The sequence below is a fragment of the Enoplosus armatus genome, chromosome 2 (genome assembly GCF_043641665.1).
Source record: "Enoplosus armatus isolate fEnoArm2 chromosome 2, fEnoArm2.hap1, whole genome shotgun sequence".
Taxonomy (NCBI): Eukaryota; Metazoa; Chordata; class Actinopteri; order Centrarchiformes; family Enoplosidae; genus Enoplosus; species Enoplosus armatus.
The window spans coordinates 2,533,421-2,557,621 of NC_092181.1; the positions used below are offsets into that span (position 1 = coordinate 2,533,421).

At 42.3% G+C, this 24,201-nt stretch overlaps 4 protein-coding genes across 4 annotated transcripts in view; 1 reads left to right on the forward strand and 3 right to left on the reverse strand.

Annotated features, from left to right (window-relative positions):
* LOC139291526 (mitochondrial adenyl nucleotide antiporter SLC25A24-like) overlaps nucleotides 1-921 on the reverse strand; it is a 9,252-nt gene extending 8,331 nt beyond the window's left edge. Inside the window, exon 1 of the mRNA XM_070913586.1 lies at nucleotides 785-921. The gene's annotated coding sequence lies outside the window, so the exon portion shown is untranslated. The remainder of the gene's footprint in view (nucleotides 1-784) is intronic.
* A 1,125-nt stretch (nucleotides 922-2,046) lies between these two features.
* Nucleotides 2,047-4,815, forward strand: LOC139291535 (regulator of G-protein signaling 5). Its single transcript, XM_070913598.1, has 6 exons — nucleotides 2,047-2,170; nucleotides 2,273-2,339; nucleotides 2,451-2,507; nucleotides 2,610-2,662; nucleotides 4,041-4,195; nucleotides 4,339-4,815. The coding sequence occupies exons 2-6, from the start codon at nucleotides 2,296-2,298 to the stop codon at nucleotides 4,504-4,506; spliced, it is 477 nt and encodes a 158-aa protein (XP_070769699.1). The 5' UTR covers nucleotides 2,047-2,170; nucleotides 2,273-2,295; the 3' UTR covers nucleotides 4,507-4,815.
* A 1,065-nt stretch (nucleotides 4,816-5,880) lies between these two features.
* Nucleotides 5,881-7,958, reverse strand: c2h19orf53 (chromosome 2 C19orf53 homolog). Its single transcript, XM_070913609.1, has 3 exons — nucleotides 7,844-7,958; nucleotides 6,667-6,722; nucleotides 5,881-6,525 (listed from the first exon to the last, which is right to left on the reverse strand). The coding sequence occupies exons 1-3, from the start codon at nucleotides 7,932-7,934 to the stop codon at nucleotides 6,382-6,384; spliced, it is 291 nt and encodes a 96-aa protein (XP_070769710.1). The 5' UTR covers nucleotides 7,935-7,958; the 3' UTR covers nucleotides 5,881-6,381.
* A 5,848-nt stretch (nucleotides 7,959-13,806) lies between these two features.
* Nucleotides 13,807-20,500, reverse strand: mri1 (methylthioribose-1-phosphate isomerase 1). Its single transcript, XM_070924672.1, has 6 exons — nucleotides 20,173-20,500; nucleotides 18,994-19,217; nucleotides 15,955-16,124; nucleotides 15,680-15,856; nucleotides 15,380-15,604; nucleotides 13,807-14,260 (listed from the first exon to the last, which is right to left on the reverse strand). The coding sequence occupies exons 1-6, from the start codon at nucleotides 20,302-20,304 to the stop codon at nucleotides 14,127-14,129; spliced, it is 1,062 nt and encodes a 353-aa protein (XP_070780773.1). The 5' UTR covers nucleotides 20,305-20,500; the 3' UTR covers nucleotides 13,807-14,126.
* Nucleotides 20,501-24,201: the final 3,701 nt, after the last annotated feature.

The window sequence follows — 24,201 nt, forward strand, 5'->3', positions numbered from 1 at the left end:
TGGCTGATGTAGCCTCGAGCCTCAAGCCTCAAGCAGAGATGAGGAGCTGGCAGGGCTGGACATGGATTATAATTCATGTTATAATCCAATTAGTCCGGGAATACACTGTCAAGCCCGGGCCAATCTCCACACACTCACAACAGGCCTGGCCACGAATACTGTACCCGTGTTGTTGAGATAGTTTTACTGTTCTCTTACTCTTCATGTCATGTTTATTTTGAGTTTTTTAATTACTCAAATAGAACAAAGGAAAAATATCTCTTTCTGGTTAAACTGACCACAACCAGTAGACTTACGCAGCCGGTGTTGATGGGTCACAAGGAGACATGGCTTTGCTTTAAGTGGTCATAAGCCAAGACTGTTAAAAACCACTGAGTTAGACTATGTCCCAGATCACATTGCATTTGGCTGGGTTACACTGGTTATACACGCCGGCTTCAGAAGGTCAGTTTACATTACAGGACAAGTTCTGGTTATTATAAGATAATGAACTGTGTCCACCCTCTTAACCGGTTTTGATCATTCACAAAAAGTAAGACATTTCAAACTATCAAAATCTTAGTTGTGGAATTTCTGGGGAGTGGAGCAATAGCTGATGTTTGGTGAAATTATTGGTCATTACCGATATATTAATGCCATTAAACATTCCAGCTCAAAGTCGCGCAGATCGATGCAGGTCAAGTTTATACGTTCATGCCCGCGATCCACACACGGATCTGGACGCTGTTATGGTTTAATAACACAATCCAGAGACCCTTTTGTGACTCACTCGCTGTATGTTTACCTCCAATGCGACCCGCCGCCCATGGTAGGATGCAGGATCAGGACTCAAGAGGAACCAGCGGATCCGGAGCTCAGTTTAGTGGATCCGAGTCCGTCCTGAAATCGGATTCGACACCAAACAAGCAGCTTCTTCTGGGTTCAGCAGGTCCTGGGGGGGGGGGGGGGGGGGGGGGGCTCCGTCTTGCAGATTTCACAGCGACTCTTGTTGAGGAAGCCGGAAGCGACAGAGACTCAGCCTGCTGGCGGCCCAGTGCCCGGCTGTGTGAACATGCTGGGAGACTGGAGGGATCATAGACACTGTATTTACACAGCATGCAGGCTGTGGTTGGCCATTGCATGTTTCTTGTATCAGCCACTTCTACATTTGATGAATGCTGATATCTCCCATAGCTCCTGATGTGGCTGAAGATCCTCAAACAGGACCAGAGGCCGGGTTATGGAGAATACTGCGGCCTTAACCCTTAAAAATGTTGTCGTTATATCAAAAATATGATGCATTAAAGAAAATGGCAAAAGCATGGCAAAATAATAATAATATTAATAATTTGTCTGATGTGTTTTTTACACAAAAAAAGTTCTAATGAAAGCACATCTACTTCTTCTCCCTCAGCAAAAACAAATCCACAATCTATGAAAATTACATAAATATAATATTTTTCATTTCAAAAGTTAGGGTGGCTTCAAGTTTCCACTTCACACGTATGTAAGTTGCATATTGGACCGTAATTAGCTTCCAATCTAGTTACTCTGTCACAAAATGCTAGTAGGTACACATATTATGAGCTTTAAGGTGAGCACAGAGAAGCCCCCCCCCCCCCTTATTATGTGATATAACATTATTTGCAGTGATGTATAGATAAGCATTGACTGCAGAGAGCCACGTTAGAGGTTTACAAAACAAAGAAAAACAAAAGAGTAAGGAAAAGGAGAAGAAAAATATAGTGACATTATTGTGACCGCAGAGGTACTGTATTTAATGATCTTGTCAGGTGTTTCATCTTATTTTGTCTATCAACGTGTAACACTCGCTCCTCTGTCCTGCCGTTCTCTGACTCTCCAGGGATGAGTGATGTTAGCAGCCCACCTGCTCCTCCCTCATCGCTTTATTCTCTTGGGAGAAACACTCTAAAGGCCCATCTAGGTTTTGTTTATGACTGACTTTCAAGACTATTAATGATCCCTGACCAAACACACACACACACACACACACTGGATGTCCCCTTGCTTTCATTTTCCTACTATATGTGCTGACTTGCTTTGTATCTCCTGCTGACAGGTGTACATGGCTTGTAAGCACGTACCCCACCTCTCTCATTCAGCCGTCTTCGCCTCTATTCAGCCCTCGTCTCTACGCCTGGAGCAGATTGACAGAACAGATAGTAAACAGGTAGACTATATAAGAACAGCACGTTGTATTGAATCGGAGAATTCAGAAGAAATCTTCTGCTGCGATAAAACACAGCTCGGTCTGTTCATTTTCCCTGTGCAGGTTTTCTCAAACTACACACCTCAATGTGTAAGGGGCTCTCCTCCCTGCCCTCCTCATGCCTGGAGAAGTAAGTATGCACCTTGTTCCTCATGTTTTGTATGTGAATAAGTGATTCCCTTATTGCAGAGATTCTATTATGAAGTGTTTGTGTGTGATTTCTTGTGCCTGTGTGTTTCAGGGCGAAAGGGATGCGGGTGAAGTTAAGCCATCTGGCTGAGACGCACCACAAGCACAAGTAAACCCACTGAAGCCCATGTTTCAAATAAGTATAAAGTCCACTCGTCTGCCAGTTATCACAGTGAAGGTGAATTTTGACAGTTTCTGTTTCTCTTCTCAGGTTTCAGGATGGAAAAGCTCTTCAGGATCTGGAAACTCTGCTAAACAACAAGAGTAAGAACACTTTTTCCCCCCCTTTATTTCACAACATTTCCAAAGTCAGTTCATTGTTTCAACAACACAGACAACATGTCTTTTTCACAGAAGACATTTTGACATGTCACAGTAGAAAAAGCACAAGTGTTACTAATAAAAATGAATCATGTCTGAATCTAAGTCATATGGCTGGCTCACTGTCACACCGTCATGTTACACCTGTGCTTCTCCGACTATGAAATGTGTGCTGTGTGCTGTCTTTTTCCCCTTTTCAAAATTAAAGATAAAAGTAAAGAAAAAAAAGAAATGTAGTGTTAAGCTTGCACAGCAGGTAGTTTTATACTTCTATCTTGCAGCACTTATGTCTGTACATGTCTCTGTTCCTTCAACACTAATCCTCAAGAGCGTCATGTCTTCCTCTACAACATGCAATAATTTAATGCAACAGCAGTGACTGAATTTTAACATTGTTAACATTTCAATAGAAACATGTCATAAAAATAACAAAACTTTATTGCTCTGATACAAAGTTTGGCTGACCAAAACTATGATTCACTATGGAAAACAAATATTATTGCCAATATTAAAGCAACACTATGTAACTTTAAAAAGGAGAAATAACACATTCTTCTTACGAATAAAAAAACACTTTCATATGCAATGAAACACATACTTGCTCAATTTAATACATTCTTCACTCATGAGACATGATCTATCTATCCTGAGTTTGCCAGTGCCTTGACAATATACATTTTATACATAGAAGTCAGGTTACTTGGCAAGTACTACTTAGCGTGTGAAAAGTTGTGTAAATGCTGTGGAGGAGCTTTGTCAGGTCTGAGAAAATAACCCTGATGATGTCATTGGGGTTCTTGGCTTGTGCTTGAGCTTTGAGACTACAGATCTATGACGGGCAGCATGTGTTACACACCAGGGAGTCTGAAAGACCTGTGTATTTATCAGGCACAATGGTGAATGTATATCCAGTGTTTTCTGAGCTTGTCTCATAGCAGGGACTAAAAGTCAGGATATCTCAGCTTCAGCTGCTTTTTGATTTTGACTTTTATTTCATGTCTTGTGAGTCCCACAATTTTATGGAAATGCAACACTAAACCCCTGAAGTATCCTTTTAAGCAGTAGTAAACATAGCTTCAAAATGTGCATTTAAGCTGTTTAGATCACATTATTAGTTCATTTTCCCACAGTACATTTTACAGACATTTCCCATGACAGAGCCACATGCAAGAGGTACTTTCTGGGATGATTTTTGAAAAGTCAATGTCCCATCAGAGCTGTACCAAAAAGCTCTGATATGAAGTTTTGGCCAAAAATGTGTCATGAGTCACTAACCTATGGGCTTGTTCTTCTCTTTCTCTTTCTTTCGTCTCTTTCCCAGGTGGTCTGCAGGCATTTCGTGGGTTCCTGCGTTCAGAGTTCAGTGAGGAGAACCTCGGGTTCTGGCTGGCCTGTGAGGACTACAGGGTTTCTCCTTCAAAGACCAAGGCCAGCAGCATCTGCAGCCAGTTTATCAACCCTGGCGCCCCGCTGGAGGTTGGTGGAGAGGAGAGTGTGGTATAACAGGAACACAGAGCATTAAGATTGAAGTCAACACAAATGATGAATGGGATTTGGTGACGTGTGCAGTAATAGAATATAATTCAAGCGCTTGTTTTGATCATCTGTTTTCCCCTCAGGTAAACTTGGACGCTGAGACCCGGGAGGCTCTGTTGAGTGTGATGGACTCTCTGCGTGCCAACACATTCAACGAGGCTCAGCAGAGGATCTACAGTTTGATGGCCAAAGACTCCTTCCCCAGGTTCCTGCGCTCTGTCCACTGCATGGAGGCCATTAAGGTCATCTAAACATACACCGTTTATGTCCACAGACCTGCTTTAGAAATAATCGCTGATGACTGCTTGACATGTTGATTGTATTTCACTAATTATTTTTAACTAGCTTGTTTTGTGATAGTTTGTCATATAGTAGTGCTGTCCTTGTGCACTGTATGCATAATGCATGCTGTTATTGTCATGACACTGAGATGGTTAAAAAGTCTCACATAAAAACCTCAATATGAAGCTTAAATGTAGATGCAACTACATTGCGCTGCTGGACTGTACATCCACAAAATAAAGAGAACTAGGTGGTATTTACTGACATCAATACATGCATACTGTATATAAACTCTATTTTCTTCATATACAAGCATGCCAAACCTTCTCTGGCCCAGGCTGCTTGAGAACATATGTCGACATTAAAACAGTTCAAGCAGTGTTCAGCCTGCTGCTGTCACAATTCTGGTCTGTTGCTAAATTAGTGGCCCATTTCCTTAAGGTGGTGGTGCATCACCAAGGTAACATACAGTAGGACTGCCTAGTCACAATGCTCTGGTTATGTTCAGGTCTTTAAATTCAATACACCACATACATTAGAGGGACATTTTACACATTAAAGTTTCACAAAAAGTTGTATAAACATTTTTTGGGCTCCAGAGGGAGCTGTGCAAAATCTGATGAATTGTCTCGAGTGATGTCACTTGAGTCAGCATCAGCTGTGTCTGAAGACTACAAGTTTGAAAATGAAAGAAATCTGGGTGTGTGGAGTTAAGAGAGCAGTGAGCTCACCAGACATCTGTGGCCCGCTCCTCATCTCTGCTTGAGGCTAACAGCTCGAAGCTAGCATAACACACCAGAATCTCTGAACTGTCTGTGGCCCGAGTTGCATTGTGGGTGATGTAGGCGCCAGGTTTTGAAAAGGAAGAAGGATGTGTGGAATAAAAACACGATATCTCTGGTCTTCTGTCATTCTAAAATCATCTCCTGGGGACATTGCTGGACTGGATGGATTCCTTCATCCATGCTGTATTTCCAGGTCATTTTCCTACCCTGGTCACAACAGAGGGATTCAATACCAATAAAATATTTACAGAAATGATTAGTGCTGGCTGGAATTTACACCTGCAAAGTGTGTTGAATATATATCTCAACTTCAATTCTTAAAAGTGACAGGGGCAAGATTCATATTTTAGTTGAAGTTGCTTTCCCTTTCCCTTTTTCTGCTGCTATGATAAAATTTCCACAGTAATCAAAGATCACCGTTACAGACCTTGCTCCTTATATGTAAGCATTCTCACAGCTGGACTGTGAATTGACACAGTGAACTGACACAACACCACACGCCAGGATTGCAAACCTGTGTTTTTTGAAGCAAACAACACAAAGTTACCCAGTATCAAATACTTTGTCAAACCCACTTTTATTCTGATTGCTCATTATTTTCTGTACAATCATACAGTATCATACCATGATAGATGATACAAAACTTTTTTTGGGTGGTTCAACCAAAGATCATATAAAGTCATATGTGTTTCCGTTCTCAATCAGGATTTTTACAACAAAAAAACAAGCAAACAAATCAGAAAGTCCTTGAGAGTCAAAGTCCTGTGGTGCCCCCTAGTGGAGGTTTATGTAACTTCCATAGACCACTGATGCATATCATATCCAGAATATCTGTTCTCTTATTTCATACATTTCTTTGTAAACTGAAAAATTATTAATTAACATTTTCTATATGCCTGAAGTCAGCTGAAACATTCAGGAGTCAAAAACAACAGGACAGCTGGCATGTATCTTATATCTGAGTCATGGGTTCAATGTAGGTCACCGGTCCCATGACTAAGTCCTTAAGTTTAGGACATTAAGCCTCAGTCCTGTACATGTGCGGTTGTGTGTCAGGTCCTATTTGGAGCTGGTTCCTGGATGGGCTGCTCCTGGGTTGCCTTTACCTGGACCTTTAACCACACTCAGCGGCTTGTGAAGGGAAGAGCTTGCCTTTTGGGTCACCTCCTGCTCAATCTTGTTCCTGATGGCAACCTCGAGACCCTTCAGGAGGCAGCAGAGGAGGTCACGTTAAATTTAAGCAATCAGTCAAGCTCATTGGCGTATTCGCTGTCAGACTGAAAGAGCTGGGCTGAGACAAACTGCCACTATGCTCCTGTCACTTTCTGTTAAAAGTGTCCTCACCTTCTTCAGCTTCTGTTGCTGAACCACTTGAGCCTTCTTAGGCGCAATTATCCTCCCTTTGGAAAAGGGAGAAAAAAACTCATTGTAAAATTTCCAAATGTAATTACCAAGAGCTTACCAAATCAAAAAAATAAAACACACACTTCGAAGGTCTGTCTGACTTAAATCAGATAGGACTGAAACGCCATTTGTTACACTGTGCAAAAACACACTGAATGGTGAACTGCCTGTATGCCACACTAACAGCTCCAAGGCTTCTCTGTCTACATCAGAGCATTTCTTGCTTCGTAAATTGTGCTCGTCATTAATAGTGTCATTGTTGTTGACATAAATTTGAAGCCAAGTATTCATATAATGTTTGCTACATATTCCCCTGGCTTGTCCAACAACGTTGAAAATACAAAACTGTTGCTTATAATGATCAATTAACCAATACAGTCAATATGAGCTAAAAAATGAACAGCCCTGCAACATATACTTTGTGGTCATTTTGGAGGCTGTAGTGTTGTTTAAGTGTATGACGTTATACTGAGGGGTGTAGTTTGAGCTGATTGTATAATTACACTGGAATACTTTATGGTACAAAATGAAACTCCATTTTATTTCTTGGTGTGATTAAAGTTGGGTCATCATCACTATTTTGTTGAGTGGTTTTGATTTTTCTGAACAGATACATTAAAGGTTATATGTAAAGTCCCTCAGTGTAACAGTATTAGGCTAAGCATACAGCTAGTCATACTAACATTAACGGTACCTTCGTCATTAAAAACACAATTACACATAATTAAGCAAACACAGGTAAGAAACGGGTATTTAGTGGTTTCCTTAGCAAATATCCAAAACATCTGAGTTTAAATAGTTATGTGTGTATAAAAGTAGAGCAAAGTAATTCAGCTCCTTAGGTACCTGTGTGACTGGCCGTATCTCTTCTAAAGTTTACGTTTATTCAGTCGCTTAGTTTAATGCTGGATACAATATTTTGGAGGACGGAGCATAAATGTTATTAAACCATGTCCTAATAATTTCTGCTAGATATTGTAAATATTATAACACGAGCCACTCTAACAACGTGTTCAGCGGTTTCCGCTCAGGTCACGTTGAAGCTGCTTCACTAAAAATAGTTTCTTCGCCTGTTTCAGAAACTTATTGAATAACAGGTCAGATTCTTAAGTCATACCTCCTTTCTTCGGTCCTTTCTGTTTCTTTTGTTGCTGTTTCTTAGAGGCTCCTGGCCGCTGAGCTTTAAACTTCTGTTTACCTTGAGCCATTTTAGCTAACCGGAAATACACAGAGCGCCGTTCTTCTTCTTTGCTTCAAATAGTGTTTTTTCGCCCGTTGTTGCATTACCGCCACCTACAGGAGTCTCACTGACAGGCTGATACAATACAGGGTTTGAAACAGACAAAAACAACTCTCATTTCACTGTGGTTTTATTCTTTTTACTGTATTGATGTGAAAGAAAAATCTCTTAATTCATGACTGCACTTCACAGCATTATATTCATATACGTATATATAAAAAAAATCCAGTTTTGAACTATTTCCACAAGTTACAAAATAAACCCAGATCAAGTGATTATCAATAACAACAATAACATACTTGCACTTAAAGAGGCCATCTGAACAACACTCCTTCCATGGTAATTGCAGGCCATACTAATCATTCAGAATAATACACAAGCACCTGCTTTGATTAGTCAAATCAATGTGGAAAATACGTGACAAGCAGTGCTGAATTTTGGCACCTGATTATTAGGCATGTGTTGGGCGTCTTGAGGGGAGGTTGGTGGAACATCTTTTTAAAAAATACAGTACTATATTGCTGCTGCTTCAAAAGCATGGTGTAAAAAACATAGCGTAATGCAGAAACAATTCAGCTGCAACCCAACATAACACACTAGCCTGAATCTAGGCTACTTCGGCAAACTAAAAAGCACTGCCACAAATTACTTGTCACTTTGGGTTCAAGATACAAACATTAGTGAGATGTGGAAACTTTTAGTCCAGATTCTTTTTCTGCAATCTGTCAATCTGCTCTGTTGCAGCCCGGCACGTTGAGTGCTTGTGTTCATGCATTTCAGTGTTTGAGTCCGTGTAGGCAGACGGAGAGGTAGTGTGTATGGTTGAGGAGGCCTCCCCAGTGTGGTGTACTAATGGCCTAGTCACTAGAAATCACAATGTCATAAAATAAAACAACAAACCACAGCCAAACAGTTATAATCATGATGTACAGACAAACAAAAATCTCATACCTCTTAAAGATTTAGAAAGAAATAATACGTGGCGGGTCTGACGGCCACAAAGTTGCTACATATGTCTGGAACATTGTCTAAATTTGCCCCCAAACACGTGATGTCTTAAACTGTACAAAACAAAAGAAAGAAAACTCAAATACACAAGTGTATTTTACGCTCGCATGTGACCTAACAGCATCTTTGTGAGTTGAGGTTTGATGGGTAGACAGGCGACAAACAGGAGGAGGAGGAGGAGGAGGAGGAGGAGGATGAAAGTGAAGGAAGAAGTGAGCTTATATTACAGCAAGATATGGACAATGACACTATGGATATTGCAATTATTATTACTGACATTTTTTTAGGGTGTTTTCTCTGGACCTCAGTGGTCCTGTAGAGTAGGTAACGTTGTGTATTTATCACCCTGTTTAAATGAATGAAGTGAACGATAAAGTCCACAAGGGCAGCGTGTGAGGTCAGAAGGGGTGTTAAGACGGTAGCGTATTATGTGGCCAGACGTCTGACCTCTGTCTCATCAAGCGCAACGAGAAATTCAAGCACAAAAGTCAGAGAGTATGTTCACATGTGCATTAGTGTTGCGTTTTGAGTCTCATTCTTGGTTTGCTGTCTAAACTATGTTGTATTTACCGCTTTGTTGGATTTAGCATCTCCATCTGACCACCAGTGATGGGCATTGGACAATCAATGTGTTTTTTTGTTTTACTGACTAACTACTACGTGACTTCAGTTGACAACGCACTTGCACACATAGCAGAGAATGATCAGAAACCTGGATCAGATCTTTCTACATGTCACATGATCCTGGTTTCTATCGGGATACACGTAGCTACCACACCAGGTTTCTAAAAACCGGGATGAGGGCTTATTGAGAGCTTATCTTATCTAAACCAGGATATGATGTTTACATGCGCAACACATAATCATGATACTAGAGCGCATGTAAATACACTAATTAACAAAAGGCTGGAGACAAAGTGTGCTGTAGTGGTGCAGTGGTAGTTTGTATAAGCACTTCAGGAGTCTCGTTGTCATAAGTTTTTTCGCCGGATATCTGTGAGCTTGATGAGATGGTGGTCTGACTACATGATATAAAGCAGGGTGAAGGAAGGACTGAGGGGCTGCTGTCTGTCCGGTTATGATGCCAGCTCACTCATCAGTGAGCCATTTAGGTGCTGCACCTGTAAGGCAGTGAGCAGTGTGGGCCCCGAGTCTGGCCCTGTGACATTCAGTACAGCGAGTAGGCGTGTCCCGTACACGTCAAGGTATCTAAGACTTTTCTACGGAGCCTCTTAGAAAAACAAACGCATTGCAGGATCACTGGCCAAGCGACAAAACTGCAGCAACTCAGTTACACACCTTTCACGCACAAAACCTGGGAATGATGTGGGATATTGAACATGGGTTTAATCTGCATTTGAACAATCAATAGCTGGTTATGGGTAAATACTGGGTCACTGTCAGGTTTTAAAACTGGTTGCTGCAATGTTACTTTTAAACAAGAGAGCCAATAAGGGCGCATGATGGGGGTAGGGCTCATTATCGATTAATCTGTAATTATTTTTAGATTTTTGATCAGAAAATAGTGAAGAATGTTTCCCAGAGATCAAGGTGACATCTTCAAATCAGCCGACCAACAGTCCAAAACATTTGCGACCTGGAACCGGTAAATTTTTATGTATTATTTTTCTGTTAATCTGACCTAGCACTAGGTGAATTAATTTAGTCTGCTTCTGAAAAAAATAATGCAACAATTTCTGCTCTACAATCCTGTTCTGCCATCTTCAGGATCAAGATGAGACAAACTCATGGCTGACGGGGCTAGAAATATCAGCCAGTAACTATGGAGAAAACCCTTTGTGTAGTCCTAAATGTCTACGGGTCTTCAATCGCCATGGCCCTGATCTCATGGAGTGGTCTGATGGGCTGGAAGTCAGTCTGGGTTAAAACAGCATTTCAGTTATAAGGAAGGATGAATCCAAACAGTCAAAACACATTGTGAAGAGAGGACAAAGGCAAGAAGTGACTGAGTGTCTGAAGTCGGTCCTGATCACAGCCCCTAACAAAACCAAGTGAATCTGAGTTGAATATTACATTCTGATTGTTAGTGGTATCACGTTATGTGTCGCGGAGCTTTCTGCAGACAGATGCTGCAGTGTGGATATGAGCCCCACAACCTTAAAGGAATAGTTCACCCCAAAATAAAGACATGAGGTCATCTACTGCTCGCTCCCACATCAGGTTTTTTGATGAAGTGTGTGTGGCCAAACTAGTTGGCTTTATATTTCTCTTTTAGACTTCGGAGTAACTGAAGTTAAAGCCACCTTTTTACAAATCTATACAGTAAAATAAAATAAATGCATTTGTTTCTCTGAACGCTTTGAAACACCTGCATAATATCAACAAAGTGGGTCTTTAAACCTGCATTAATTCGTTTTTTTTTTGGCCACTTGGGGGCAGTGCAACTGGCTGTAAACACAACATGGTCATATTACCACCTTGTAAAGTTGTTAAGGCGGACATGTCAGCAAACAGTTGCTTATTTACACATCCTGTGGACACAGAGCAACTTAATAATTCATTTGGAGTCATGTTTGTGTCCAACTGACAAATGTAAGCCAATATTTTCTTCTGGCTTCTGGCTCTTTAGCTGCTAAATGCTCCACTATGTTCACAGGCTAGTTGCTTAAGGTGTCTGTCTGCTGTTTGGTGCTGAGCAGGTAGTGTGCAGTGGGTATACCAGAGCCTTTTCACTTGCAAAAAAACTTTTGTGACTAACCAACATGCTGATGAGAGCAGTGAGAGTGAACCAAAACAGCATAGTTGTGGGCTGTAAAACCAAAACAATGAGCTGAAGAAGGTAAAAGCCTCCGTAGAGTTGAGTGACAGCTCTCTGTGGGTCTGTCACTATGAGCAGCACCTTCGACATAAATTCAGCCATTTCCATTGTTAATATAAAATATTGATTAGTGCAGTTTTAAAGTCCAGTATTTAGCTTTTCTTGTATTTCTCCGATGCAGAGTGCTTTAGGAAACAGATATTTTTGTTTTATTTCTTTTACATTTTTCTACACTATAAAACTGTGCTTTAAGTAGAATTGCAGTTTACCTCAATGTCTGTCCACGCCCATATAATAGATGTAGTGAATACTTGTAGGGAATTGATTAAAACAGGTATAAAGTGTATTTCTTGGCTAAATAGAAGTTATCACTATATTGATGATACATGTATGATTCCAGTGAATATGGATTATCATAGATGTATTGGCTAAACAGGTACACATGTACTTGATCACTACGTAAAGATGGAGTATAGCTACACAAAATATGGTGCTTTTGTTTCCTCCTGGTGTTTTTAGATGTGAAGCCTCTCTATGAGCTGAAGGTGAAACTCACTCACAGGATCACAGTTAGCTAGGCACGCTCCAATATGTTGTTTAGTCTTTTTTTTATGGCTAAAAACCTATTTTGAGGTCACAATGACCTTTGACCTTTGAGTCAAGTGTCACCAATTCACTGTCAGACCAACTGTGAGATATGGTCTCATTCTCCCCCTCTGCTCCTGAGTTATGGTGCTGAATAATGGCCAAAAAGGTGTTTTTTCAGGACATTATGATGTCACCATGAAGTTGACCTTTGACCTTTTAGGTACAAAAATGTCATCACTTCATCGTTGTTGCCCATTAAACATTTGTGTGAAAACTTGTCATAATTATAGCATCAATTCTAGAATTATGGCCAAAAACATGTTTGTCAAGGTCACGGTGACCTTTGAGTCACAAGTTATGGCCAAAGAAGTGTTTTGTGAGGTCAGAGTGACTTCAGTTTCACCCTTGTGCCAAATTTTAAGAAATTCTCTCGAGTCGTTCCTGAGATATTGCGTTCACGAGAATGGGACAGACGGAAAATGCCACCGGCCACAGTCAATGCCGGCGAGGAGGCATAAAAATAATTTGGGATGAGCCTAGATCGGTATTTTGTGTACAAAAGTAAAGTCTTGACTGACATGCAAGTGAGCAGATGACCAAACCTACATTTTGGGGTGAACTATTCCTTTAATAGTGATGCCTGTATTACAGAGATACAACAGCATAACAGACCTCTGAGCTCACAGCAAAAGCTGTTATGGCAAAAATGACACAATTTCCCTTTTTTTAAATTTTTCATTCTTACAGAGAGCGTCCTGCCTGTGCAGTACGGTGAATATTCGTATGGTGCTGAAATAAGTATGGTTACATATATATAAGTACATTATTAGATTGGAAGTGTGGTATGATACAGTACAAGTGGGAATAGCAAGATGCAAACAAGGAGTGAGGTATAAATACAGCCATGTATTGTCATAGGCTTCAGCTGACTAACGAGAACCGATCAAGAAATTCCACTTGTCCAAAATTTGCCGCACAGGGTAAAAAGTGAGTGTGATATATGATTTTTCATATCACTAAAAAACTCTGGTTGTGAAAAAATATGAGCTATTGGATTATTAAGGTTTCTACACAGAACGAAAGAAATGAAATGTTAATATAACATTTTTGATGTCAACTTGAATTTTAAATAACCTCATATTTGGTTAAAATACAGTACCTTTTACTAGCAGGGGTTAGTTTTCTACATATGTACACACTACCAGCAAGGATATGTATATTTACAAGTGGGTAGCAGCATTTTAGAAACCATGGCTGATAAAAAAAAAACACTACTTTGAAATTTAAAAAAAATCAGTCATGCCACTTAGACTTTTTGGAAGTTTTTTGTTAGCAGCTGAAGAAGCCCTGAAAAATTACCTCAGTAGTGATTAATAAAAATTGTTTGCCAAATAGAATTTATGGAACTGAGTCCAGCTGAGCGCTATTCCTTGTCGCAGAAGCCATTTAGAAAGAGACGGACAGAGAGAATGTAAGACGCAATGGAGAACTTGGGAAAAGGTGGAATGGAGAGATCACAGAAAACGATGAAGGACATAAAAAAAAAAAGGGGAGACTGCACATGTGTGTCTGCTCGACTCCCTGCAGTGACTTTGTGTGGGTGAGTAAGAGACTGAAGAACATCTTTTCTTCTGTGTGCACCACTGACATGTAACAGTGACTGTGCGTTAAATTAAACCACAACTATGACTGTGTGTGTGTTCTGTAATGAAATGAAAGTGTCTTTGAGTGTGTGACGTTAAGGTGCAGTGGCACACACGGACCAGCAGGAGGGGCTGAGTGGCTCTAGAGGGCGGTGAGGCGGCCAGTGAGCGCCGCCTGGAGCTCAGAGGGGAGGAAGACTCCCAGCTCTGTGATGATGCCTCCTGTGATGAGCTGGTGAGGGGTCACGTCAAACGCTGGGTTCCACACCTCAATACCTGCAGTTAGGAATGAGTGACACGGTTAAAGAATAAGGTTGCCCCATCATCAACACCGCCATTTATTTCAAACACTTATGCAGTACTTTTAGCTGACTATTCTAATGGTATTTCCTTTACTTTTAGCCAACTATCTTAACTGTTAATATATATATATATATATATAGATAGATAGAGGAATAAGCTACATCAGGCTTTGGCTACATAGTTAATACTGGTTAGTATCGGTTCATTGCTGGTTTTGGTCTTTCAATGGTATTTGTTGACTGTAAAGAAAAATATAAAATAAAGGCAGACTCATAATTGTAAAGTTTAAAATGCTGTTTACAGGAAGGACCAGAGGCGAGTGTGAGAGGAAAGTTAAAGAGAGAGGGAGACGTAATGTACAAGCACACATCCTCCTCTCTGGGGGCCAGTGAGCTCATTAAATGAGTGTGCTTTAATTACTGTGATGTCACAGAGCACCTCCCTGCTCTGGCAACGTAATTAGAGATCAAATGACTCAATTCCGCTCTAACAAACTCACCTAAAAACACACTTCCAACGTCCATAGACTTTGACACATAAGTCTGTAAAGGCTCAGGACTGTCCCGTTGTGAAACCTGCCAAGTAATTGAGGGTGCTGACGACGAACTGCAACATTTTTAGTTTGAATCTGGCCTGGGACCTTTGTGGAATGTCATTCCCCATCTCTCTCCCCAAATTTCTCGTCATCTCTCTATTGTCACTGTCTAATTAAGGTGTAAAAAATGCCCAAAAAACAAACCAACAAAAGCAATGATGGCGGAGTGAATCCCAAAAAACACCGTAAGAGCTCTCAGGAACACGTTTGCAAGCAGATAGCATCAGGCACTTTGTTTCACACCTTCTTTCACTCTGGCACATACACTGCATGTGACGTCAATTAATGTCTGTGAGGGTCCAGTGCTTAGCGCTTAGGGCAGACATTGGAACAGGGCCACGCTCATCCATCTCTCCCAGCCTGATGTTTTCCCTGTCTCCCTCAGTCCTCTACTGAACTCACTGTTTTTTAAGAGTTTGTACCTTTTGCTGTCATTTTATACTTTTAAAACATTTGTGACCCCCCCCCCCCCCGGTAATACTTCCCACACTTCTTACCTGGGGCGGCAATGGGAACTCCGTTTATACTGGTGAGTTCCTCGGGAGGGCGCACTTCGATGATGATGTCCCTGCCGCTTTCCAGGCTCAAGTCGCACGACGTGCTGGGTGCGGCCACATAGAAGGGAATCCCATGGTGCTTTGCGGCGATGGCCAGCTGGTATGTTCCCACCTTGTTGGCTGTGTCACCATTGGCAACCACCCTGTCTGCACCCACCACCACAGCTGAGAGGGAGAACACAAAGTGAGTGCTGAGGAAGGAGGAAAACGAGTCATGATACCACACACACAGTCACATACCTGTGATGGCCATTTCTCTCATGGTGAGGGCGGCCATGCTGTCTGTAATGAGTGTAGCAGGGATTCCCTCCGCTACGGCCTCATATGCCGTCAGTCTGGATCCCTGGTTGTACGGCCTCGTCTCTGTGCAGTAAACACGCTTCAGCCTGCCCAGCGCGTGGAGGCTTCGCACCACACCTACACGCAAACACAGAGTCATGATTACAGTTGCAGTCCCATATATATTTCAACAATCAACCCTCTTTCCTCATTCACGCCCACGGCTGCAGTCTTACCGAGTGCGGTCCCGTATCCAGCTGTGGCCAGCGAGCCGGTGTTGCAGTGTGTGAGGATGGTCACGGAGTCCCTCGGGACGCCAGACAGGATGTGCTGGGCGCCATAATTACCGATCTTCTTGTTGTCATTGACGTCACGCTCCAGCATGTCTTCGATCCAGGCAATTACACTATAGGAGGGGGGCCACAAGAGGTGGGAATTGAGAAGAGGCTCCGTCTGCCACTGTGGACTTAATGTGTCCATCAAGTCTGCAGCTACAATATGCCTGCATGTGTCTGTTTGTCCTGACTTCAGTTTCTCTCCATTCTTCTCATTCATAATCTTTTTCTTCATGTCAGGTTTTTACATTATTCCGTGTCTCACTTTCCCTCATGTCCTCATCTTTCGTACAATTACAGTATTAATCCGTTTATTCTTGCTCCATGGACTCTTTGCTGCAAGTGTTTTCTCAGTCATCTGTTTCAGTAAGTATACACCACATTTTTGGAGACCGGCCCACAATCCAACTCGCACCAAGTTTCAAGAACCAAAATCAACCATGTGCCCCCGCTGGGGCTTTCACTCCACTGCTCCAGTATCAGCATCTCGTCAGCACAAACTTTGTTACATATAAAACGTTGCATGCTCTGTTAAATTCCCTGTGGTACATTAGAGAAACACAATTAACTCAGAACAATTAACATGACCCACCCACCTCTGCTGCACTGTGATTTTTAGCTACACAGATTCATCACCCCGCACCAGATGTGCTACCGATGATCGGAGGAAAAGGAGTTTCAATCACTCATAAAAAGGGAAGCATCGATCCAACTTTTTCTTTCCCGGTACCAATTCTGATCCCTCAACTCAGGGTATCAACTCCTGCTCCGACACCAGTGTTTTCTTCTTCCCAAATTTAAAACCTCTCTGCGTGGAGCTTATTTGAATGGGTAACATGAGGGCAGGGATGGCTGTGGCGTGGAGTCAGGTGCCCGCGGCTGACTGAATGACTGCAACTGATATCAGAAACACTGATTTTTATAATGACATTGAGAAAGAAACTGTATTAAAATTTGGTGTATTGTCTTAACATGACAGCCACTATCCACCTAGATCACATTTTTCCATCAACACTAACCCCTCACATATGTTCTCTGTTAAATAACTCTACACAGGTCGCTTCTTCTTCACATTGATAATTAATATCCAGTGACATGCATAGTATACAGGCTTCCCATTTTCACATTATGTGTGATCTGATAACTTTTTAACACAACTTTTTCAAAATGACAGCTGTAGCTGGCGTTGAACAAGGAAGTTCTACAGCAGCAGCAAACATGGCTTCAAAGGTGTACAAGAAAAGCACAAGTTTAGATCATTTCAATTCACAGTACGTTGTTACTTTTTTGTTTTTAAGGGGAGTTTTTCCTTTTCACTATCGCCAAGTGCTTGCTCTTGGTGGGAACTGTTGGGTCTCTGTAAATAATATCATAAAGAGTGCGGTCTAGACCGGCTCTAGATGAAAAGTGCCCTTCTTTTTTTGGCCTTTCTGCTATATTTTCTTGATCGGACAGTAGAGAGAGACAGGAAAGGCAGGAGAGAGAGTGAGGGAATGACATGCAGCAAAGGGCCCGGGCCGGATTGGAGACCCGGGCCGCTGCAGTAAGGCCTTGGCCTTAATACGTGCTACCAGGCGAGCTACCGGTGTTATAATTTGTTATAACTTTGGCTCTATATAAATAAAATTCAATTGAATTACTGATACGACAGAGCAGGCAACCGTTGTGCTCATTGTTTGCAGACGGAGTGGCTTTGCCTTAAAGGTGTCCTGTAGAGTTTTCTTGAAAACAAATAAAGTTGCAGTTAACAAAACCCACTGTTTGAATCCTTGAGGCTAAACAAATATTTTTCAAATGCAAATGCTTTTCCTTCCTGATAAAACCCCAGCAAAGGCGTTTTTTTGTGTAAAGTTTGAAGCCAGCATTGTTTACATCTATGTTTACTTGCTAACAATCTTCTTCTTCCCTGCCTTTGTTGGCGCATTGCTGCTGTATTTTGGGAGTAACTGCCACCAGTAGACCAGTGGAATAGTGTGAAAACATTTAGAGGCACGTGTATCGCGTCACCTGCGTGCACGTGCATCCTCATGCACGACAACAAACACTCACAAAACTAGTGATCAAAGACTCACCAGGGTACCTTTAACTAAATTATTGTCTGAAACTAAATTAGACTGCCATGCACACAGGCAAGCAAATCAAACATCAAGACAAGTGTCAAAGATTTTGATCAGAAAAAAATAGAAAAGTAGGGTGGCTGTCAAATTAAAAAATGGATTTGAACAGGGCTTAACGTGAACCCACAATGGGTTCAGGTTTGCAGTAGGCCCCAAATGACCACCGTTTGTGATAATTTAGTAAAACATATTCCTAAAAAACATTTAGGAATATGCACGTGGATAGACAAGACGACAAACAAATCTGCAATTAAAAGGATAGATTCATTTTAAGTCTACCTAAAAACTCAAATCATCCCTCATGTCCACACTGTCCTTGAAGAGATCCCTTACAAATGTGACTTCAACATAAATGTTAGGAAATCCACAGTCTCAGTTCTGTGCAGAAAATGCATTTTAAGCTAGACAAATCAAGTGGGTATCTTCGGTAGTTACTGCCTTCTGAGGGCATTTCCTCTTTTTGAGAGGGTCTCCTTGCTGAGCTCCGGTGGAGGGATAGTAACAAAAATAGAGAATATTGTAGTTTAAATACAGTAACTGTTGAAGATGCCCACTTAATCTGACGAATTCAAACCTCACATCAGCTTTGGCTGAACTTTGAAATGCGTTTTTTTCGTGGAACAAGGACTGAATTTTGTTCCCCATCGCTTACATTAAAATTGCATCAGGAAGGTACTGGTGAGAGCTGGTTTAAGACAGAGTTGTGTGTAAATCTATCCTTTAATGAGGGCTTCAATGACTCAAATGACCACAAACCAACTGCCAAACAATGAATATGTGCAGTTGCCCGGTTGGTAACGTCACGTCCCTCTAAACAACCCACCTTTCTCTGAGCTGCTCCGAGTTTTTCTCCATGCTCTCGTTCTCTGCAAACTCCATCAGCTCGCGGGCGGCGCGGCCCATGTTGACGGCGGTGGGCCGGGCTGAGGTCAGGTGACACAGAGACTCCCTGATGAAGGTCACGGGGTCATCACCCCCGGCCCCAGCCCGCAACTCCACGGCCAGGCTGAGGCAGCCGACGATGGCGATGGCCGGGGCGCCCCGCACCTGGAGGAGGAAGAGGAAGAGGAGAGTCAGCATCACATTGTGGTCCTCATCTTTGGTTTCTATGCCAACTTCCAACAGCTCTCTCCCAGTTTTCAGGAGGATTATTAATCTCTCTCCACCACAGGGTTGGAAGTGGGTGATCACTGAGCCAAAAGTTGCCACGACAGCTTTCACTGAAATATCGTCTGTCTTGGAGTCATTTCTCACTCTACCATTAGACTCCATTATCATGACATCACCCCCTCTGCTTATGGTACATTCCTTCACTCTGAGACACACACACAGGATCAAACGTGGAGCTGCTGTGTGTGTGTGTGTGTGTGTGTAACTGGGAAGACAAAAGGGTGAATATCTGCTCAGCACTAATAAGTGAACATGTGAAAATGTTCCCAGCTGTTACAGAACTTGAACAACATGAAACTATCTGAACGCTTCTCTACATCAGGGCTTCAGGTATGGAGGGGGGGGGTGAGCTGGAGGTGTCACTGAGTGCAGCACAAGACCAAAACGCGAACAAAAAAAAACCCTGGCAAAGGTCATTAATAATTCATCAATAATCTCTCCCAAAGAAAGAGGAGGAGGGGGGGGGGGGGCATATTTCATGGGTGGGCGGCTGTGTGCAGATACCTAGTTTGTCGCGGGTGCACATGATAATGTGAAAACTACATATAAAGGATGGTTTTAGGGGGGGAGACAATCGGGGAGTTGTGTGTAGCTGGAGGGTGCTGCAGGTGCATCCAAAACAAAAATACAGGCCGACAGCGGGAACAAGGCGCCGACCATAAGGCAACACATGCGGCAGCGGTGGGAGCACAAAAGACCCGAGAAAAAAACACATGCACGACGGGAATAAATGCGCATGCAGCGGGCACGCAGGTCGGCTGGGAAGTGGGAGAGAGAGCCCGTAGAGGGAGGGAGAGGGAAGGGGTGGAGGAAGAGAAAGGAGCTCCGTTACCTTCATGGACTTGATGGCCTCGTAAGCGTCCTGCACCGAGCGGATCTCATCGTAAACGGTCTGGTGTGGCAGCAGCAGCTGGTTGAGGATCTGCAGGGACCCGGCCCGGTAGCGGATCGCTTCCAGCGTCATGACCGAACAACGAGACGGGAATGTGGGAGAAATAACACGGGTGGACCGGTTGCGGGCGGGTGCGCGCACACGCACTCACTCACACACACACTTTCACACTTTCACACACACACACACTCACACACACACACACACTCTCTCCCTCTCTCTCCCTCTCTCTCTCTCCGTCTCTCTGTGTGAGCGGATACACGTTGAAGTGACCGCGGCCTGGCTGTCGGCAGTCCCGGGAACCGTCGCAAAGAGAAGGAGGAAAGAGTAGCAGGAGGTGGAGGAGGAGGAGGTGGAGGTGGAGGTGCGGGTGGGACGGAGTAAGAGGAGAAGGTCTGCCGTGTCGTATGGGAGGATGGACAGGGAGAGGAGTGAAGAGAAGGGCTGGAAACCTTCACACACTGACAGACAAGCAGGGAGGCAGACACGGAACCACGTGTTCACCCGAGCAGGAAGCCCTCGCCTCTGTGTCCACGCCCACCAAAGTCTCGCGGGTTGTCCAATTTCACCAAGACTCCCCTCATCTGTCTGCGCACCATCCCCCCTCTCATCTTTCACCCCTTTGTCAGGGGAAATTTCACATTCAAATACGTTATTAGCATAACACCAAAGCCGCAACCCCCCCCCCCCCCAACAACAGCAAGCATGGGCTGAAAAAGAAACGTCTATTTTTGTCTTAGATTTTATTGTTTTAACCCTCGTCTTTTGGTGACATTGGCTTCCCCCCACAAACCCCACTGCTGTATCTGTGAATAAATAGTATTATTACAAAACCAACTCATATTTTCCCTTTAGATATAGTTTTGTTCTTATGACCCTTTTTTAAAAGTAGAAAAGCAGTAAATACCCTAAAGCATTATTACACCAAATAAGTAAATATTTCATGTTTTGTATTGAATATACCTGAACAAACACATTCCAATCACAAGAGGACTTCCAGGCGCAGACCCCTGCATCTTTGTCTCTGTGAGTTTCTCCTGGATCTTCATATGAGGGACTTGCAGCACACATTTGTGTACACACTTTTTGGGGATGTGGACGAGGTATGTTGTATAAAAAGTTCTGCCAACGCCTATCACAGATACAGTAGATTGTATGAAAATCCATCGTACAGCTGGATTCCCTGAGACCACAAACAGATGTAGTCTTATTTTTCTGAGGCAGACTTCTGAAACATCTGTTCAAAATGGTGGAAAGCTAAGAGTGTGTTTTTAGAGTTGCTAAAAAAGGGGCCCAGGGTCTACGCTAAGATATTGATCAGAAATCAGTCCAAATGAGAAAAATGTGGTGAGGCTTTTTCAGTTCAATGAAGACACAAACTCAGTGCAGTTTCACCAATTTATTCATGTTAACACCGACCTCATACGTAAGATAATAAAGCCTAAACAATCAGGCTTTCATACATTCCCCCTTAGAGCTGCACAAATCATCATGACTCGACACTTAAAAATAGAGACAGAGCATATTATGCTGTATATTTCCTGTATATAAATAATATATTTATATTGATTGCCCTTACTTGACTTAACAGATTAAAAAAATGTAATAGTATGTTCCCAAGCCCAGATGAATACATTTACTGCAGCTGATCAGGACAGAACACTTAACAATAATAATAAACACTCCACCAAACTTTCTCCTTTTTTAAATGGAGTGTAGCCAGATTACAGAGCCGGATAAAAAAAAGAGACGAGAGCCAAACAAACTGAAAAAGAGAGAGAGTGAGAGGGAGTGTGTGTGTGTGTGGTGTCGTGTAAATACGAGAAAGGAGTGCGAGTCACCAACAGGACAAACTTTAACAATATGTCCCTCTCCCCGGGTCCTGACCATCCAACTACCACACTGAATGCTGATGAGCTCGTTGCCATGACAACAGGACAGCCTCAGAGGCCACGAGGTTACTCGAGGAGTGGGCTGATGTGGCAGGAGTGTGTGTGTGTGTGTGTGTTTGAGGTGACATGGGGTTGAAGGTTTTGGATTAAAAGAAAGGGGTGCTGTGCAGTTGCAGTTTTTGTGTGTTCTTTTCTCGGCGTTAGAACACGTCAGTGTTGCAGCCTGAGGTTGTATCAGAACTACGCCGTCGCATTCAGTCTTTACTTGACCTCGTAAATCAGAAACACATTTTCTGCTCAAGGACCAAACCAGTGGTTCTGCATGTTTTAGCCCATTTACTTCAAACCACACAGTCCTCCTGCAAAGCTTGTTTCTGTTTGAGAAAAGTATTTGTTTGTTTGAACGATTTGATGATTAACTGATTTAATAATGTAATCATTTTTCAAGCCAAAACACGAAATATTCCCAACATCCAGCTTCTAAATTGTGAGGATTTGTTGCTTTTCTTTGTCTCGTGTGATAGTAGACTGTCGATCTGACAAAGCAAGGAATTCAAAGCTGTTGCTTTGAGTTTTTAGGACATTTTTCACTGTTTTTTTGGCATTTTATCAACCACCTCTAAATCGAGAGTATAATCAGCAGATTAATCAATAATGAAAAGAAATGTTAGTTGCAGTCCCAATTTTCTGAACAACTGAACAGAATATTTTCCATTCAGTATGAAAACCAATTAGCAGACTCTTGAAACTTGACTCTTGAGTCGTGTGATCCATTGCATTCATTTTTCTCAAAGTTACATCATCTTAATCTTTGTTCGTTAATGCAGAGCTTTTCAAATAAATCTGCATTTAAACTGCACCACTGCACTGACAAACATTGATGCAGAATTGATGTGACGGATTACACAACTCCAAATGTTTGACTCAAACTCAAATGATTTTCGTACTGCACAGAAATAAATGTAAACGAATGGCCGTCTGGAACAGTAGGGGAAACACATCCAATCTGAAACTGTGCGGCATGCATTGAAAAATTCAGTCAGCAAAAAATGTTAAGTGTACATGAGCCACAAGTTGCAAACACACTGGTATAGTCCTTTAAGAGTCTCCCCATATTAAACTAAAGGTTACTATGTCACCATAAGCAGGAGTTCCTCTGACATCTGTCCCTCCAATGCCACATCAGCTGGTCAAAAGCACCAAAATGTACCATTTACAAAGAGTCAGAGGAAGATCCTCTCCAGAAAGATAAAAAGAAAAAGTGGGGGAAGGGGTGTTACATAAAAATCAACACAGACTGTGGAGGACCATATCAGGTCAACTTTAACCAGGATTATTTGCTAATGGGGTGAGGCAGTGGGTGGATTAGAGCAAACACATGATCCTCTGCTGTGTCACGTGCCCAAAAAACTATTAGTGGAGTAAACATTAAAGAGTCAAACAAAAACATACAGTAAGGCTTCATTTGAAGTAGTCTGCTACATTCTGGCCGCATGCAATCAACGTGGACCGACAGAATCTGCTGCCGTCTGCTGTCAGGTTAGCAGGTTGTCAAACACACAGAGGAAACACCTGTCCAGAGCACTAAACAGAGCAGAGGATACATGGCAGCGATGTGACACGTTTGTCACATTCATGTTTTTGTACATATGGTGTTGCTGTGGCAAAATCACTAATTTCAAGGCGTCTGCATTCATCTTTTAAAGTCTTACTGGATTTGTCAGAATTATGCTCCCTTGACTTCACAGTCAAAAAGAAAGTGTATGACAAGGATGCCTATGACAGGGATGTCTATGGGGTAACAGAAATAGAAATGAGCAATTATGCAGCCTTACTGACACATATTGGGTTGTCTTCCTGTGGGCAGACTATTCAGCATCCACTGTGCTGCCACTGGACAGCTCAGTGGGGCACAGTCTGGTTTTAGTAAACTGCATATGCCAAAATCTTCAGAAAATAGCAGCACACCGACACAGCAGCTGTTAATTATTTTCTAATCGACAGCACAATGGGCTTAATATTGTTTAATATTGTAAGAAAATTCAAGTGGAGCAGCCTATTACTCATGACTCTGAAT